Source organism: Canis lupus, chromosome 1, assembly GCF_003254725.2.
Source record: "Canis lupus dingo isolate Sandy chromosome 1, ASM325472v2, whole genome shotgun sequence".
Lineage (NCBI taxonomy): Eukaryota > Metazoa > Chordata > Mammalia > Carnivora > Canidae > Canis > Canis lupus.
The window spans coordinates 49,447,344-49,467,950 of record NC_064243.1 but is presented as its reverse complement, the minus strand read 5'-3'; the positions used below and the strand labels follow the sequence as shown (position 1 = coordinate 49,467,950).

Sequence of the window (20,607 nt, the reverse complement as noted above, 5' to 3'; positions counted from 1 at the left end):
AAAGAATTACACAGGTATCTTGCCTTGCCTATAAGAACTGTATCTCAGAGTCAGCAAACAACTGATGGGAGAAGTCTTTATGAAGTATTCCACTAATAAATGAAGAAATCATGATAAAATGGGAATATTGTCATTTGCAGCCTCTGATGAATTAATAAACACAGGCAACGGTGATCTGTGGCAGCTAACACTACAAAGGAAGAGACGGGCAGACACAAGGTGTCTCTCAATGGAAATGTACTAAGTCAATTATGGAGTAGAATCGCCAGAAGTATCAATCCTAAGCCTGATTTAGCTCTAGATCTACCTCCCAATTGATAGGGAATAATAGAAGAGACAGAGGGTCATTCGTATTAAAGGATCCTAAGCTTTGTAGTACAACCTGAAATCTGGCATTGTGATGCCCCCAGATATGGTTTTCTTTTTTAAAATTCCCCTGGCTATTCGGGGTCTTTTCTGATTCCACACAAATCTTAAAATAATTTGTTCTAACTCTCTGAAGAAAGTCCATGGTATTTTGATAGGGATTGCATTAAACGTGTATATTGCCCTGGGTAACATTGACATTTTCACCATATTAATTCTGCCAATCCATGAGCATGGAATATTTTTCCATCTCTTTGTGTCTTCCTCAATTTCTTTCAGAAGTGTTCTATAGTTTTGAGGGTATAGATCCTTTACATCTTTGGTTAGGTTTATTCCTAGGTATCTTACGCTTTTGGGTGCAATTGTAAATGGGATTGACTCCTTCATTTCTCTTTCTTCAGTCTCATTGTTAGTGTATAGAAATGCCACTGATTTCTGGGCATTGATTTTGTATCCTGCCATGCTACCGAATTGCTGTATGAGTTCCAGCAATCTTGGGGTGGAGACTTTTGGGTTTTCTATGTAGAGTATCATGTCATCGGCGAAGAGGGAGAGTTTGACTTCTTCTTTGCCAATTTGAATGCCTTTAATGTCTTTTTGTTGTCTGATTGCTGAGGCTAGGACTTCCAGTACTATGTTGAATAGCAGTGGTGAGAGTGGACATCCCTGTCTTGTTCCTGATCTTAGGGGGAAGGCTCCCAGTGCTTCCCCATTGAGAATGATATTTGCTGTGGGCTTTTCGTAGATGGCTTTTAAGATGTTGAGGAATGTTCCCTCTATCCCTACACTCTGAAGAGTTTTGATCAGAAATGGATGCTGTATTTTGTCAAATGCTTTCTCTGCATCTAATGAGAGGATCATATGGTTCTTGGTTTTTCTCTTGCTGATATGATGAATCACATTGATTGTTTTACGGGTGTTGAACCAGCCTTGTGTTCCGGGGATAAGTCCTACTTGGTCATGGTGAATAATTTTCTTAATGTACTGTTGGATCCTATTGGCCAGTATCTTGTTGAGAATTTTTGCATCCATGTTCATCAGGGATATTGGTCTGTATTCTCCTTTTTGGTGGGGTCTTTGTCTGGTTTTGGAATTATGGTGATGCTGGCCTCATAGAATGAATTTGGAAGTACTCCATCTCTTTCTATCTTTCCAAACAGCTTTAGGAGAATAGGTATGGTTTCTTCTTTAAACGTTTGATAAAATTCCCGGAAGCCATCTGGCCCTGGACTCTTGTGTCTTGCTGGCACAAAAACAGACACATAGATCAATGGAACAGAATAGAGAACCCAGAAGTGGACCCTGAACTTTATGGTCAACTAATATTCGATAAAGGAGGAAAGACTATCCACTGGAAGAAAGACAGTCTCTTCAATAAATGGTGCTGGGAAAAATGGACATCCACATGCAGAAGAATGAAACTAGACCACTCTCTTGCACCATACACAAAGATAAACTCAAAATGGATGAAAGATCTAAATGTGAGACAAGATTCCATCAAAATCCTAGAGAAGAACACAGGCAACACCCTTTTTGAACTCGGCCACAGTAACTTCTTGCAAGATACATCCGCGAAGGCAAGAAAAACAAAAGCAAAAATGAACTATGGGGACTTCATCAAGATAAGAAGCTTTTTCACAGCAAAGGATACAGTCAACAAAACTAAAAGACAACCTACAGAATGGGAGAAGATATTTGCAAATGACATATCAGATAAAGGACTAGTTTCCAAGATCTATAAAGAACTTATTAAACTCAACACCAAAGAAACAAACAATCCAATCATGAAATGGGCAAAAGACATGAACAGAAATCTCACAGAGGAAGACATAGACATGGCCAACATGCATATGAGAAAATGCTCTGCATCACTTGCCATCAGGGAAATACAAATCAAAACCACAATGAGATACCACCTCACACCAGTGAGAATGGGGCAAATTAACAAGGCAGGAAACAACAAATGTTGGAGAGGATGCGGAGAAAAGGGAACCCTCTTACACTGTTGGTGGGAATGTGAACTGGTGCAGCCACTCTGGAAAACTGTGTGGAGGTTCCTCAAACAGTTAAAAATATACCTGCCCTACGACCCAGCAATTGCACTGTTGGGGATTTACCCCAAAGATACAGATGCAATGAAACGCCGGGACACCTGCACCCCGATGTTTATAGCAGCAATGGCCACGATAGCCAAACTGTGGAAGGAGCCTCGGTGTCCAACGAAAGATGAATGGATAAAGAAGATGTGGTTTATGTATACAATGGAATATTACTCAGCTATTAGAAATGACAAATACCCACCATTTGCTTCAACGTGGATGGAACTGGAGGGTATTATGCTGAGTGAAGTAAGTCAGTCGGAGAAGGACAAACATTATATGTTCTCATTCATGTGGGGAATATAAATAATAGTGAAAGGGAATATAAGGGAAGGGAGAAGAAATGTGTGGGAAATATCAGAAAGGGAGACATAACGTAAAGACTGCTAACTCTGGGAAACGAACTAGGGGTGGTAGAGGGGAGGAGGGCGGGGGTGGGAGTGATTGGGTGACGGGCACTGGGGGTTATTCTGTATGTTGGTAAATTGAACACCAATAAAAATAAATAAATAAATAAATAAAAATAAAAATAAAAATAAAAGGATCCTAAGGATGTAATCAACCAAAGTTAGACTGCAGAAAAGTCTACAGAAACAAAAGACAGAAAGAAACCTTAGTATTCTTTACTACCAAGGTTGCAAGAAAAAGAAAAGAACAGGAACTTACAGACTAAAGACTGAAGAAAGCTTATCAGCCAATCACAATGTGCAATCATCACTGGACAGTGGTGGCGAGGGCGCTAAACTCACGTCTGACTTCAAACTTGAGTTTCAAATGGGGATCATCTAACTGCTTAAAACCAGAGCTAACATGTCTTGGAAGCCACTGGATCCACCATCCATGATCCTTTACAAGCACTACCATGTAGAGCATTAAACTACTTCCCCTTTGAAATGTCTCTAGAGTGCTCATGAATTGGAAGTGGCTCAGTGGGTCTACAGGAGCAGCGCTGAACTGGACACCACAGGACATGTAAGAGCAGCTGCTTCTGGGAATCATCCCATGGCCTTTCAGCAGTACTCACGATAACACACCGCATGCCTAGTTAAGTGGCATTTTTCTTCACAAGCCATTGGCACACACTGTTTTTTTCTCTATTTTTAAAACTTTGATGTAGATCTGCCATATGCTTAGCTACTCATACAACATCTTCAGGATACTGCTGAACGAAGAACAAATATATTTATTGGACTATTAAAACTGAGGGAAGATTATCATACATTCGATCCAGTTTGCAAAGACAAAGGTTAATGTAATGAAAGCAAGGGGAGAGGGCAGCAGGGTATTTTTTCCTTAAAAAGAATCCATAGCCCAAATGTGCTCAAAGGAAAACAAGGATTGACTCATCTTCATGGTTAAAATAGATCATGTTTTATCTTTATCACATAGTGTATGATCTGCACACCCCTAGGTACATCATCATAATCCAATGTTGATTGGTCAGTTGAAACCTCTATGATCACAGAGGCTACTGCTTGCTGCTGAATGTAAGCGTGAAGGAAAAAGGTAGAAATCCAAGTATCTCTGAGGTTGGGGACATGACATTAAAACTAACAAAGCTTTTTTTTTTTTTTAATCAGAACGTTCTATCAAAACCAACTAAGGGCTACAAAAAAAATCGATGTTAGCAACCTAATATTCTCAAGGTTTATATCAAAGATTCATATCTTCTGAAAATTCTTCTCTAATATTCCTTCTAAAATAAGCCTTCTGTCATTCCACCTTCACTTAGTCTTTGCAGTAAAGCATTGCCATATATCTTTATATATTTTTTTCTAATTATTTGGTTGTTACCTCAAATATATCTGTATGTTTTCAAAGGCATAGCAAATCCTCCAAAGAGCAAAGAATGAGTCTCCACCATTTATCTTAGTGTAATGATACAGAAACACCCAAAAAGCCTTTGGTGGAAAAAAGAAAAAAAAATGGAGGAAGAAAATAAGGGACAGGGGGAAGGTAGGCCAGCAGCACCTGTAAGTCTAAAGGCTGAATATTACATTGTTGCTCACACTCTCATTCACTCTCAATTAAATAAGTCTTGTATTCCAAGACTACATTTAAAGACAAATTTTCAGACTACACTGAATGTCAAGAGAAGATTTATAGTTTGTGTAACTTAAGATGAATGAATGACTTTATAGTATGGAATTATAGTAAGTATAATAATTCAAGTAACATGATACAACTATTGACACATGGACCAAGCTACCAGTTGACCTCAACTCTTGTTATCACAGCTCCACAACCATGTCTTCTTTAGTACACCTTGTGATTCTTCCCAAGGGTTTTTCTTTTTTTCCTTTTTAAAAGCCAAACTAAAATGATTAAGTCAGCTGCTCAATAATATGTGCATAAGAGACAAATTAATTCATCCACTTTAACAATGTTTGTTACTAGTAATAAATAAGATTACCTCCGAGTAATTTGGTGACAGATATTTCCCATTGCATTTGGCAATGCTCCTCAGAATTTTTAAGGCTTTATCCCCTTTCTTCCGAGTAATCAGCCAGCGGGGAGACTCAGGAACCACCCTGGCAAGAAGAAGACTTTTTTGAGTTATGTTTGGTAATTTCAAAAGCTAAAAATTAATGACTTGAGTTTCTCTATCAAAATAGATCTTGTGAGTAGGTACAAGTTTAGGGGATTCTGAGAGTTTAGAATGTGCTCTCTGAAACACAGATTATCTCAGAAAATTTATAATGGAAGGAAAAAATGTTCACTTGATAACTAGGTCACTGGTCCTAATAAAAATAACCAATAGTACATTGCTCTTGTAAGACCAGGCTGTCCTAGAGCATAGCGTCCTTGATTACACATATGAAAAGAACTGGGATTTAATGAGCATTTAGGAAGAAGTGAAGACTCAATTCATGTAAGCTGATTTCCCCATATATTAAAATTAAATTAGAGAAATGATCAAAATACATTGACTTCAGTATGAGTCAAATGCATATAACCTGTAGCTTTCTGATAACTTAATTTTCTCATGCTCTTAACATTTTCTTATTCCTCAGAAGACTCCTGAATAATATTAACTTGCTTAATAGAAAACACAGAAAAGCAAACAGATCTCATTGCATTTAATTTGCAAGCTGAAATATTGGCAGATATGGTTTGTTGCCTTAAAGGGTTCATGAAGATATTATAAAATAACAAAGCATAATTAATACTCTATTTAGAATTTTATGTTTGGGTACTTTATTAAATTATTTTAATTATGACAATTAGTCAAATAATAATCTCTATAAATTCTCAAATTTTCTAGAAATTCCCAAAGCCCATAGTCACTCTGGAGATGTCAGGAAATCTCTGTAGTTGCTTTCACTTTCATGGTGGTTTAAAAGCGTAGATTCTACATTTCTGTGGAATAAGAATAAATTCAATAATGACCAAAACCACTTTACCAGTAATAAAGGAGGAAGAGAAAGCTGGGCAGCGTTATGGCTAGCTGAATCCCTTGCCAATTTGGGATAAAGTAGGCAATTCCAGGGAGAATGATGATTCCAAGAGTGAAGAACATTTGGACCACTATTCCCACAATTCTCCTTTGCTTTGAACCTACTATTTCTGTTACTGAAGGAAAACAAACAGAAGTTAGGGAAGCTCAAGATCAGCTCCAAAATAAACAAACAGAGAGATGTTACATCTGTCATATCCATCAGCATTGCTAGGATGCTACAGAACTCTTAAAGGTACGAAGGCTTCCATACGTGCTGGAGCCGTGCTTTCTGCTCACTCTCTTCTCTGCCAGTTATCGGCAAGCACATGCCACATTCATCCCACACACCCAGCCCAATACCCTCCTAAGTATACAAAGAACATATGTGTTGGTTTTAAGAAAGCTTAAATGATGACTATTTTATCAACACAGAAATAAAATAAGCTGGCTAGTTTTCTATCATGGTATCTCTAAAGATTTGCATATTATAAAAGAGATTATTTATGAGCATTTATGAACATTATAATTCTACAAATAATTTTTTAAAGATCACAACACAGTTTTCATCAAATGATGATTCTTTTTTCCACAATGCTGGGCTTTCCATTTATGTGATATTTCTTTAAAAATCACATGGGGAATTTTACTGCTGGCATCCCTCCCCTTCTCCCACCGCCCCCCCCCCCAAATTCATCCATTTCTATTTGTCATCTATTCTATTCCGATCATCCTGGGATATGCTATCTTAGTTGTGTCCTAAGATTACAACTTTGAAAACTCACCTAGACTCAAATCTCCTTCATATTCTAAAGTTATCCCTTCTGCGCCAGCCAGCGACAGGCAACCTTCCAGCACTCTTTCCTTCCTTGTCCATAAAAGGGTTTTTCAAAGAGTCCCCAAAGTGGGCACTGCTTGGAGAGGGATTGTCTAGGAGTAATGGAAGGGACCAGAAGCCTAACAATCTGGAGCAATAATCAAAAAGGTGCTTTTGTGTCTCCCTGCTCACAAATCCACCATGGCCCTTAGAATAGGTAGCTGGACATCACTAGAAACAGAACCAAAGTAGCAGCCAGGACTTTTCCCAATAAAATTAGCAAAGCGCAACCTCAAGATTTTCTTTCTTTTATACCTAGAAGGTCAAACTTTCTAGTTATGGAAGAGAGCAGAGGTTCACAAATGAACTTCTCATTTGTAGGTCAGATCTTCATGGTAAAAAGTTCTCCATTTGAACAAAAGGAGAATTAAGAAATAATATTTGAGAACACAGGAATGTAATCTCAACCCTTTCACAGAAATACACAGAAAATACTTTAAAAATGTTACAAGGAACTGCTAAAATTTTTATAGAAATTAATCTCTGATAGGGATGCCTGGGTGGCTCAGTGGTTGAGCATCTGTCTTCGGCTCAGGTCCTGATCCCAGCATCCTGGGATTGAGTCCTGCATCAGGCTCCCCGCAGGGAGCCTGCTTCTCCCTCTACTTATGTCTCTGCCTCTCTCTGTGTCTCCCTCTTGAATAAATAAATAAAATCTTTAAAAAAATCTCTGATAAAGCAAAGCAATAACGTGCTAGCAGTATAGCAGTACTAGAAAGTGTTTCACCCAAGTACTTTGTGATATTCCATATTTGACAAAGTGGCATTTTAATTTCCTGAGTCAGAATTTCACCCCTGCATCTTCCTATTTGCAGAGGTCCTTACTGTGGCAGCCGCCAAGCCTCTACATATGAGCCTGAGGAGGGCTGATTGGCTGGCCCCTCCCAACCACCTGCCCCTGGCATCACAGAGACACAAGGCATAGCAATGTCTTACCAATCACGTAACAGGTCATCCATGTCCCCTTTCCAAACACACCTTGTAGGAAGCGGAAGACCACAAACACAGGGAAATTTGGTGCAAATGCCACCACAACACCGGTGACGCCAACACCGAAACAGGATATTAGGTAAATGACTAGTCGGCCATACCTTTTTGAGAAAGAGAGAGGAAGAAGTCACCTTCAACGCTTCCATTGACACAATGAGAAAGACTATCATTAGAAGCATTGTTAAGAGAGGTTAAGTATACGAATTTTGTTTTTAAGATTGCATTACTACCAGGTACAGGTTTGTTGGAAATTCTACATTTTGTTTTATAGCAAAACCAGGGAAAATAAGAGCATATGCCTCTGAAACGACATGTCAAAATGTAAAGCACAGAATGGAAATGTGATTTTCAAAAAGATGATGCTCTCTATCACAAACAGTTTCCTTGGTGGCACAGCTCTGACAGCTGATAGCATCTTTGCAAGTGGAGTGGGAAGGAGAAAAGGAGAAAGCCCCAGACCCAGGCTTCAATCTTGGCTGAACCATGAGCCAGCCCTACGATCTCAGGTCCCTCTCTTCGTTAATCTAAGACTCATATTTTGTTTGTTCGCTTGTGGGTTATTCCCCCCGCCTCTTTCTACAATGAGGTTGTAGAGGCTCAAATGAGATGCTGATGTGAAAGCTCCTTACAAACTATGAAGTTCACAATCAATGTGAACTGTTCTTAAGTTCTGCATTTTATCCTCACTGTTTACAGGATTATTATTAAAAGCATAGGCAAAGGACACACATTATTGTGTGTGATATTCTGGGATTCTGGTGTTAAATGGTTCGCAATAGCTGTGCCAAATTATCGGCTGGTGGAAGTTTGTCATCCATGACCCTTAAGAGTCGTGATTCAAAAACATTTTCTCAGAGAAATTCCTGCCAAATTCGCACATGCAGCATCTTGCTCTGGTCAGCGGAGTGGAGACAGAAGTAGTCCTAGTTTATCTAGGTTTAAAATTCACTGTCTATACTTCCTACACTGTCCTCTCCTAGATATATGGCCTATTAAATCATTTCTTGTCTTTTCCTTCAACGACTTAAAGGAGAGAAGGAGCCGACAGTGGCTGGCCTGGCAGTGAGGCAGGATCATTCATAGGTCTGTCTTCCTCTCTAGAGCATTGAGTCATCTCGGAGGACAGCCACTCGGTCCCCTGCTAGACACAGGTAGGAAGAGCCTCCCTTCTTTAGTTGAGTTACTTTTGTTTGGAGATGTGTTTACTGATTGTGAGAAACATGCAGAAGCAGCTAAACCTAGGATGTTTAAATCAGAAATACATGTTGAAAATACATGGCTCCCTTGCGGGTCGTAGCCGGCTAGGAGAGAAAGTGATGTGTGCGGAGATTAAGAAAAGAAAGACAAATGGGAAAGGGTATAAGAAGAAGCCACAGAAAAAGACATGGATAATAGACAGGGAAAGAGCATCGGACACAAGGATTAAGGAGAAAGGCCCATGCAGAGGAGGGTGGCAGGGGGCTGCAAGAGAAAACTAAGATAGGTGAAGGAGCAGAAAAAGAAACCAAAGGATTTCACTTTGAAATCCTAGTCTGGTCACACTCCGACTGTCTATTGGCTAAAGCATTTGGGGCATTTAATTGCCTCCAATGAGCTAATTAATTGCAGTGGCCCATTCTCCAAGTGGGACCCTCTGCACTGCGCACCACAAGCACAGGCACAAGGACGCACCTAGGCTGGGCTAGAGTGACCAGAGTGATCGTCTGATCGTCAGCCAGACACGGTCAATGGCCAAGGCTTGCCTACCCCTGTCCTAAGGGGTCTAGAAGCAATAATTAAATTATGGCATGTGTTTTCATAGTTAGAATTGGTATAAAGGAAGAGTTAAATATGAATACAATAACAAACATCAAGAATGTTTAAAACAGGAATATTTGAATAGAAAGCCTGATTGTCCTCAATATATATATTCACTGTGTCTCCCATTAGCTGGTATATTTATGGATGTTAAATAGTAGGTAAAAAATTTTTAATGATCTTTGGAAAAACTCTTTTTTTGCAGAGTTTTTAACTTGTAACATAAAATACAATGATTTATTTTTTAAAAAATTTAAACATTTAAATGAAACATATTTGGAAAGGGCTGACTCTGACTAAATCAGACACAACCAGTGAGCTATGGGAGCACATGCAATTGACTCTGCAGCGTTCAGCCAGCCAGCCATTTGCACAATGAAGTGACTGCCTTGCTGGTGTGTGTTTCCACTCAGATGCCTTCAGGTCAACTGGGAGCAGCCCCATCCACTGATACAGTTCAAGGAGTAAGGAGATAGAGTTGAACAAGAATTCGCCTAACCAAATAAGCATGAATGTCACAAGTAGAGAAATTAAAAATTTTTTTCAAGTTTAGCAAAAATAGTTTTCTAATGGTTAACATAAAACATTTTCATCTCTACACGTTTGCATCATGTTCTCGTGCTCTCAATGGCTGTCCTATCCGTGCCTACCTGTCTGCTGCATAGCCCAAGGTGAAGGCTCCAGCCAAGAAGCCCAGATTTAGGACGGCTTGCGTGAGGTCCAGCATCCAAGCATTGACGCACACAAGGTCAAACTGGGAAAACAAGGCAAATACATGGGAGACACATGACTGTGCTTATCCTCAAGACACCTGATCTTCTGTCCAGATCAGTGATAACTAAACATTTTTGCCCAGACATTCCTTAAATTTTTTAAATGTATCACATATTTTTATATAGATATATAAATGTTGCATCAGTTTCAATGACTGCCGAAGATGTAATTCACTGTATCCAACAGTCTATCAGAGCCATTGACAACCTACCGTCACACTGGAAAAACAAACTGTTCAATAGTCTCAATCCGAAGTCAATCTTTTTTCCTTTTTGAATTTTTCTTTTCATTCCCACATACTTACATCTTAATATTCTAAGTAGAGAATGTTTTGTGTTTTGTGTTAATGTGTATTGCATTAATGGTGAGGTTAATAAATACCTCTCTGCATAAAAATTAAGTTTATAAATGGACATTTAATTAAAAAAAATTTTCCCTGTGACAATGTCTCTAAATATTTGCATCTTTTCTCATTGGGTTATAATTATAGTCACTAGACCACAACGGATGAAAACAGGAAATATGATGAATTTTGAAAAAGATTTACTATTGGGAGTAACATTTTGTGGGAAATGCACCTCTGTATTTCTAGAAGAATGTTAAGAAAGCCTGGGGTTTTCCAGCTAGTTCATGTAATCTGCAGAGAAAGATTGTTTATTACTAGAACCAGTGAAGGGTAAACATCAATTTTTTTTATTTTTATAAATTTATGCGCCAGGAAAACTTGTTTGTATAAGTTAATTAATAAGAATGGAGAAAGTTTCATTAGAGCAACGTTACTCAATTCCTCTGGCTCCTTCTCAGTTATGTGCTGAGACTTGCACAGCGATCTATCATCAAAATTACTTTTACTTTTCTATTAACCAACAGGCCATTTAAGTTCTCCTACACTCTTGCTGCCAGGATGGAAAAGGAGACCGCCACACTTAATAAAAAGTTGTTTAATCAAATCATTAGGGCTATTTACTTGCTTTCTTCATTATGTTCTTAATACCCAAACCAATAGTCCAAACTGTCCCATTGTTTGGTTCCCCACAGGTTTTTGAACCTCAGGTTAGTCCACCATAGTGGGACAGGAGAGAGGTAGCATTCCTTTAGCAAAGTGGGAGAAGGACATTAGGAAAAAGGACCTGCACACATATTCTCAAGAAGATGGATTTTAGACCACATGAACTGAGGCCCTGACAATGGATTCCCTTCAAAGTACCCAGGCCCTCTACCCTGTAATTGGCTTTGCACACTTCCAAACAGCAACCCCAGCTTGAAAATTATTCATAAATACACATTCATAAGCAAACTGTGGCACTTATTTGGCTTGGTTCTACAGCTAGTGATCTGTCACTTAATATAGCTGGAAAAAAAAAACAGGAGCATGAGTAGCTGGTCCACCTCATATAGTTGCTGGGAAGACTTATGGAGGTTAAAAAAGTAAAAAGATTGACATATATACATGGTAGTAGTAACTGTGATGAGTTAAAGGAGTTTTACAGCCACTTAGATACTGGTTTTTCAAGGCACAACAGTTTTAAGTAAACTTGCAGATGACTAACTATCTGAAATAATTTCCCATTGGAATTAAACATGTAGAGAATGCAACTAGAGGATAGCCACATACAGAAGAATGAAACTAGACCGCTTTCTTACACCATGCACAAAAATAAACTCAAAATGAATTAAGGACCTAAATGTGAGACATGAAACCATAAAAATCTTAGAAGAAAACACAGGCAGTAATTTCTCTGACATTGGCTATAGCAACAATTTTCTAGATATGTTTCCTGAGGCAAGGGAAATAAATGCAAAAATAAACTATTGGTACTACATCAAAATAAAAAGCTTCTGCACAGCAAAAGAAACAATCAACAAAACTAAAAGGCAACCTACAGAATGCAAGAAGATATTTGCAAATGACATATCCAATGAAGAGTTAGTATCCAAGATATACAGAGAATTTACAGAACTCAAAACCCAAAACCAAATAATCCAACTTAGAAAATGAGCAGGGGGTGCACCTCGGTGGCTCAGTGGTTGAGTGTCTGCCTTTGGCTTAGGTCATGGCCCTGGGGTCCTAGGATCAAATCCCAGGTTGGGCTTCCCTGGGGGGATCCTGCTTCTCCCTCTGTCTATGTTTCTGCCTCTCTTTTTGTGTCTTTCACGAATAAATAAATTTTTTAAAAAATAAACAGAAGACATGAATAGACATTTCTTTTTTTTTAAAGATTTTATTTATTTATTCATGATAGACACAGAGAGAGAGAGAGAGAGATAGGGAGGCAGAGACACAGGCAGAAGGAGAAGCAGGCTCCGCGCAGGGAGCCGGACATGGGACCCAATCCCAGAACTCCAGGATCATACCTGGGCTGAAGGCAGGTGCTAAACCACTGAGCCACCCAGGGATCCCGAACAGACATTTCCCTAAAGAAGAGATACAGGATGGCCAAAAGACATAGGAAAAGATGCTCAATATCACTCATCACTGGGGAAATGCAAATCAAAACTACAATGAGATATCACCTCACACCTGTCAGAATGGCTAAAATCAAAAACACAAGAAACAAGTGTTGGCAAGGATATGGGAAAAAACGAACCACCTTGCCCTGTTGGTAGGAATGCAGATGTGGAAAACAGTATCGAGGTTACTCAAAAAGTTAAAAATAGAACTACCTTGTGATCCAGTAATCACACTATCACACTATCTACCTAAAAAATACAAAAAAAATATTCAAAAAAAGTTATTGCAGCATTATTTGCAATAGCCAAACTATAGAAGCTGCCCAAATACCTATCGATAGATGAATGGATAAATATGTAGTATATATACAGAAGGGAATATTATTCAGCTATAAAAAATATGAAATCTTGCCATTTGCAACAACATGGATGGAGCTAGAGAGTATTATGCTAAGCAAAATAAGTCAGCAGAGTCAGCAGTAAAATACCATATGATTTTACTCATATGTGGAATTTAAGAAACAAATTTTTTTTTAAAAAAAGAGAGAAAAACCAAAAAACAAATTCTTACCTATAGAGAATAGACTGGTAGTTATCAGAGGGGAGGTGGGTGGAGGAGGGATGGGGGAAATAAGTGATGGGGATGAAGGAGGGCACTTGTGATGAGCCCCGGGTAATGTATGGAACTGGTGAATCACTATACTGTACACCTGAAACTAACATAACACTGTATGTTAACTACACTAGAATTAAAATAAAAACTTAATGAAAACAAAAAACCCCAAAAGACTGCAACAAGAATAGGGGTGCCTGGGTGGCTCAGTTGGTTAAGCATATCTGCCTTCAGCTCAGGTCATGATCCCGCAGTCCTGGGAGTGAGACCTGGGTGGGGCTCCCTGCTCAGTGGGGAGTCTTCTTCTCCCTCTGCCTCTGCCTCTCCTGCCTGCTCATGCTCTCTCTCTCAAATAAATAAATACAATTTTTTAAAAAATGCAACAAGAATAAGAGTGTATCAAGTCTCAGAAATCAAACAGGCAACTCAACTGCTAGGGAAAACATTTTGCTACAGAAAGGTAGCAGCCACTGTCAAATAGGAATTCCCAAAAAGTAGAATTTGCATCCTCCAACTGTTCCTCAGGTAAGTGGATTAGCTGGGGATACAGGCAAGCTTTTCAAAGATGACATAGCAAAGCGCAGTAAGAGCTATCCTTTCAATGAATTTGTTCAGCTGCTTTTGAATTGTTTGAATAAAATGCTCCCCCATAGTCTTTAAAGCCACAAAATATTCTTTAATATAAATATAATTGTCTTTTTCACACTCCCATAAGAGGAAGTGTCATAAAGGATTTTTTTCATATTTCATATTAAAATAAATATTTTTAACTGAAAATAAACATCTAAGTAGTTAAAGTTTTTTTTAAGATTTTATTTATTTATTTATTCATGAGAGAGACACACACAGAGAGAGAGAGAGAGAGGCAGAGACTCAGGCAGAGGGAGAAGCAGGCTCCGTGCTGGAAGCCCGACGTGGGACTCGATCCCAGGACCCCAGGATCACACCCTGAGCCAAAGGCAGACGCCCGACCGCGGAGCCACCCAGTCGTCCCTAAGTAGCTAAAATTCGGTGATAACATTTTCTCAAGTATTATGCTGCTATCTGGGCTCCGTATCATCAACTCTTTGCGCTTTGTCCTGCATCCCGAGAGCAGGAGGCGCGGAAACTACATTTCCCAGAATTCCTTGCAGCAAGGTTCTGTTTAGGCTCTGCCCGTGGGGGAGGAGAGAGTAAGGGCACGATCAGAAAACAAGTATGATCAAAAAGCTCATCTGCTCAAACATTTCTATTACTTTGCAGAAGTACTGGTACTGAGATTCCCAATCCTTCCACAGACCGTTTCATAAGTTATGTGCACTACATAATGAATCATGCCCTGTGTAAATAACCCCTTGAATGAACTAACTTTATTTTTTTACTTGAATTTGACCCATAGTTCTGGAAAAATATATTTACTGTAAAAAATCATAATACATCTTAAATAAATCATAGTGTCATATTAAAAAAAGAAAAAGAAAACAGGAAGGAGGTAGTGGGGATTCGGCTTCTGGATGTGGCAGCAGTTCCAGCTCTAAGGACGGCAGTGACAACAGTGGTTGGTGGTTGCAGAAGCCATTCAGCGTTTCCAATCACTCTCTGTCCACATGGGGGCAAAGGGATACTGTCTTGGAGCAAGACAAGGACCCTGCTCCCTGATCCCCCCCTCTCTGTGCTTTTCAAGCCCTTCCAAAACAATTCAAATCCAAATCCCTTCCTGCTTGAAATACCTCGCCTGGTTTCTGCTTTTATGACTGGGACCTTGCTATCTTTCAAAAGTACAAAATAAATGAACTTAAATTATGTACCCCTAAGGAAACGCACACAACTACCCCACACACACACATGCCTGCATGCAAACACACACACACACACACACACACACACACACACACGTGGGTTTCTGGTATAGGGACAACAAAGCAAATGCAAGGATTCAGGGGCTTGGTTCTGAGTCTTACTCATACACCCGGGAGGCACACCCCTGCCTTCTGCACCTGGCCCTTCCTAATCAGCTCTGGGCTCGCTGCCGGCTACGGCAACAGCTCTGGGTCATGTTTAAAGAGAGGTTAGCAGGCAATGAAGCCCAAGAGCTTCATAGGCTAAGGACTTTTTCCTGAAATAAAGTACTAAAAGTCTGTTGTAGTTCCCAGGGAGACCTAAAACCCACCTCTTGTCAAACTTACCAAGTCTGAATCAAAGACACAAGCATTTCTATCTTTCTCCCAAGGCAATTTATGAAGAAGTGAGACATCTCCTTTTTATTTTTTAAGTGTACACATGCAGACATTTAAACATTATTTTTAAATACTCATAAATCTATGTGTACCCGTTCTGTTCATTACTAATCTTCAAAATCACTTTTACACAAAGAGAATTACTCCCCTTGGCATGAGTAGAAAGCTGATCTGATGAAACAGTCAAATAACTCTTCATGTAATGCTGGGAAGATTACATTGCTTCATTGTGTAGAAAGCACAACTCCAGCCTAATTAGATACTTTTGAAGGGCTTCTAACCAGGCGTATATCATATCTCAGCTTTTCCTAGTTGTTATTCTAAATAGACATGATGTTAATTTGAGCTACAATGATAAGATGCTGGGACAACTTACTGTTAGATCCATGTAAAAGTTTTGATTTCTAAATCACCCTTAAGACTAGAGCAACAGAATATCTCCAGTATACAAAAGTCAAAGGTGAAAAAGTATAGTAAAAATAATGCATGTATGCAAAAGACAGAAACTCAGGAGGAGACTTGCCTGCTCCTTAAGCCACAGAGAGTGGACCCAGCTGATCAGAAGCTGGCTTTTCCACAGATGTCTCTCAAATAAACTGGCAGGTAAGAGGGTCTAAAGTTAGAGCACATCATGTCATCTGACCTCAGTCACGTCGGTGATGAATAGTACTGATTAGTTTGGACTGCTGTGGGAAGAAGGGAAGTCTTTGACATGAAATAACCAGACATTTATGCCTTTGTGTCCATCTTCTAAGGATGGGTTTATAAGTCAAACCATTCTTAATCAGCTTTCTGCTCCAAATCAGTGGCCATTAAACTCTTCATTGGTGTTCAAAGCAGCATATATGCCTTTGGTTTGACATCAGGTGTGGGGTGCCCCTGGCTATTTTTAGCATTGGCCAATCATGCATTGAATTCCATGGGCAGGTTCCATTTCTAATCAACACCAAGCTACCATAACAGAGCCTAATATTGATTAAAAATTATTGTCATCGGGCAGCCCAGGTGGCTCAGCAGTTTGGCACCTGCCTGCAGCCCAGGGCATGATCCTGGAGAATCAAGTCCCATGTTGGGCTCCCTGTATGGAGCCTGCTTCTCCCTCTTCCTGTATCTCTGCCTCTCTTTCTCTCTGTGTCTCTCATGAATAAATAAATAAAACCTTTAAAAAAATTATTGTCATCATAAAAATGTAAGGTGGGCAGGGCTTCCATGAGAGGAAAGGATATCATTTGTAATTCTATTCATAATGAAAATTTCTTTAACATGATCTGATCACTTGTACGGACATCTTTTTTTCTCTTTTCTTTTCATTCTTTCTTGTTTTTTCCTTTTTTTTTTTTTTTTTTTTTTTTGAGAGATTGAGAGAGTATGTGAGCAGGACAGGGAGGGGGAGGGGGAAAGAAAGAGAATCTTAAGCAGACTCTATGCTGAGTATGTAGCCTGACGTGGGGCTCAATCTCACAACCCTGATATCTTGACCTGAGCTGAAATCATGAATCAGATTCTTAGTCAACTGAGCCACTGAGGTGCCCTTATCAAACAGTTAATGCTTTTCTGACGTGTACAAATCATCACAATAAACTGCAGCTGTAAGCACTAACCATTAAGTATTTACAGAAAATTCCAGTGGTGTGCTCGGCATTATACAGATGAGGCTGGGAGAAGTACCACTGACATGCATACTTTGTTTCTGCTCTGTGAGGAGCTTATTACATAGTTTATTGAGCCAAGGTTAGCTAGCATATGTGAAGCAAATGTGAAGCAATTGAGATCAGAACTGAAAGGCATTGACTGTAAAATGTGGGAATGCCTCAGTGAAAGAAATGACTGGTGGGTCCAAAGCAATCAGATACATGAATAAGGTAGGACATGATCAGATCCTTCAACAATGAGCTGGATTTAGAAAGAAAAAGCAAGGAAAAGAAAGGTATTTGAGCAAAGTGATGGACAGCCCAAGAAACAGAAGCATGAATGCCAGTGAGGTTCGGGTCTGTCTGCAGCACATGGGGGTGCCAAGCTCCCATTTGGAGCTGAAGAACTGCTTGTCTTTATTCCACCCAACAGGGAATGCAGTATGCATCTAGGGGGTGGGACAGTGAGTTTCTTTCTCAGGAAACCAGAGACATCAAGAGAGTTCAGAACAGAGGGAGGAGGAAGTTCTAGAGGACAGAGGGAGAATCTACAAGGTCATGAATGGAAAGGTCCAGAACAGATGTCCTGGCCCCAGATAGAACAAGATTCCAGGGAGATGAGAGCAAGACCAGGAGATGGAGAGGAAGCCTACCATCTGCCACCATCACCTAGAACACCTGTTGTGACATGTCGCCCGGCATGAAGAGGAGCCCTATGTGAGGAAAGGCTCATATAAGCTGTCAACTAAGTTGTCCTCCAAAGTTGATGATAGTCATGCCTTCAGGTATGGTTAAATAGATAAAGTGGAAAATATAACAGAAAGATGTTCTTTAAGTGCATGCCTTTTTGTCTGGGCTTGTGAAATTAGGAAAAACACAAAACTGAATTTATTACAATAGTAATGATTCCTGTAGTAACTTATGCTCCATAACTCACCCTCTAATCTTAGAAGCTCAAACCATTTTATCTCTTTGTAGAGAAGGCATGCAGTTACTCTTCTTAAAAATGTTTATGATTTCTCTACATAACTGGGTATATCTACAGACTAGAGGATGATGAGAGGCTCTGAATTTGTTCACAGCTAAGGGCAGAGAAGCCACAGTGCTCTGTGTCCTTAACCTCTTTAACCTCTTTAACCTTTAACCCTTAACCTCTTTGTCCCCACCTATAAAATGAGGATAAGGACTGAACTAATGATATCATTGAAATAAAATATGTAGAGTACTTCACCCAATGCCTGAGGCATATTAAATGTCTGCTACATGTTACCAATTGCATTAGAATTAGTGTATAATGATAATGATAGTAATAAATGACATCACTAATAGTTTTAAAATGTGGTTTTCCATACTGGCTACTCATTAGAATTACTGGGGATACTTGAAAAAATTCAATCAGAATCTAGTCTAATGAGGAGCTGAGGTTGAAACCCACTGGTGTGAAGGTTCTCAGCTATATAAATACCTACCAGGGGATAGCTGATTTCTGCATTTTATACTGGATTGAATAGTGTCCCATCCTAATTTTTGTCTATCTGGATCTTCAAATGACCTCAACTGAAAATAGGGTCTTTGCAGATGTAATTAGTTAGGATGGGGTCATACTGGATCAGGATGGTCCCTAATCCCATGAAAGGGAGAGAAAACAAAGACACACACACACACACACACACACACACACACACAAGGAAAACCGCATGGGAAGGTGTAGGCAGAGACTACTAAGGAATGCCAAGGGTCTCATGTGTATTCATCAGCAGGGCTGCCATGACAAAGTACGTCAGGCTGCGGCTGAAACAGCAGAAATTTATTTTGTTCAACATTCTGGAGGCTGAGAGTCTGAGATCAAGGAGTCCAGAGGGTTGGTGAGGCCTCTCACCTTGGCTTGTAGATAGCCACCTTCTCCCCGTGTGTTTGCATGGACTCTTTCTATGTGTGTGTCTGTGTTCTGGCCTCTTCTAATAAGGTCGCTGGCCATTTGGATTGGAGCCCACCCTGACGACTTCATTTCAGTTTACTTTCTCCTTAAAAAGTCTATCTCCAAATAAGGTCACAGTCTGAATTGGGGGTCAAGGGATGAATATATGGCAGCCCATAATAGCTGCCAGGACCAGAAGGTAATAGAGAGGCAAGGAGCAGATTCTTCCCCAGAATTTTCAGAGGGAGCAGGCCTCTGAAATCAGACTTCAGACTTACGGCCTCCAGAATCATGAAAGAATGAATTTCTGCTGTTAACACAATCCTGGTTTATAATAATCTGTTATGCCAGCCCTAGGAAACTAAAATGGATATCAATCAGGATATTTTCAAAGTTTCTGTATAAAATGATGCATTATTTAAAAGAAGAAAATACAGTTCTCTCTTCCTGGTCCTAGCCCCTCAGAATTGAGCTCCATACTGGATTCAGATCTGCACAGCTTGTTTCCCTCAGTGGTCCATCTGGCTTCCCTGGTGCAGCATCCTGGAGAAAATGTGGATCTTTCTCTTACTGGAAAAGCCAGCCACCATGTTGCCTGGGCTGAGCAATTCAGAGTGAGGGCCTTTTGTGTACAGCGTGCACACTTGCCCAGTAGCCAGCCTGGGCCCTCAATTGTGCTGGTTTCCCAGGCAGAGAGGGCCTGACAACCCAGACGTGGGAAGGAACTGAAGCCTTGTGGTTCAGACTGACCAACAGGAGGTGGGAGATGGGAGAAAAGAGGGAGTCCTACCCTGCTGTGGCTGCTCTAGATGCCAATGGTCCACAGCAGCCCAGGGGAGACGCCTGAAGGCTGAGCACCTGGCAGTGTTTGCTGTGCACCTGTGGCCACGTGGGACTCCACTCCCTCAATTTGTCCAACCTCTATCCCTGCTTCTTCTCTTTCCTCCTTCATTCTCCCTTCCCTGGGGTTGCAGCTTCTGATAAAGAATTAGTATGCAAAGCTCTTGTCCCAGGCTCTGTTATTCAGGGAACTCAGGTAAAGGAATGCTTAACAAGCAGCTCATGATCCTTTCAACAAGCACTACTCTATTTTAAATTCATGATTCTGTGTGTGAAGGAGTCTATTCAAAATGATACGTTTTAATAGGTGAGTCATCAGTTTTGAATTATTGAGGGCACAAATAGTGCCAATCACAGCTCCTGTTTTCCATGAATTAACCGTCTTTAATTGCAACTTTGATTTAATGCAGGTCCATCTAGAAGGAAAGACTCATGCCAACTCTCATCCAGGAGCAGCTATTTTAGACCTCATTCTCTGGACTCTTGCCCCTCCCATGTTGGAGCCAATTCTGGAGATTTAGGAGTATATCTTCAGACTCTAGGCTCGCCAGCAGGTCCTGCAGCCACATACCTAGTATTACCTGCTGCACCCTTTTGTA

General features: G+C 40.0%; 1 protein-coding gene across 2 annotated transcripts in view; it reads right to left on the bottom strand.

The window, feature by feature from the left end:
* The window catches only part of SLC22A3 (solute carrier family 22 member 3), an 88,373-nt gene that overhangs the window by 35,944 nt on the left and 31,822 nt on the right, over positions 1-20,607 (bottom strand). For both annotated transcript variants that reach the window (XM_025422690.3, XM_025422689.3), the window contains exons 2-5: positions 10,216-10,319; positions 7,715-7,869; positions 5,870-6,038; positions 4,879-4,996 (exon numbers count right to left, since the gene is read on the bottom strand). In XM_025422690.3, the coding sequence (XP_025278475.1) occupies positions 4,879-4,996; positions 5,870-6,038; positions 7,715-7,869; positions 10,216-10,319 (546 nt within the window). The remainder of the gene's footprint in view (positions 1-4,878; positions 4,997-5,869; positions 6,039-7,714; positions 7,870-10,215; positions 10,320-20,607) is intronic.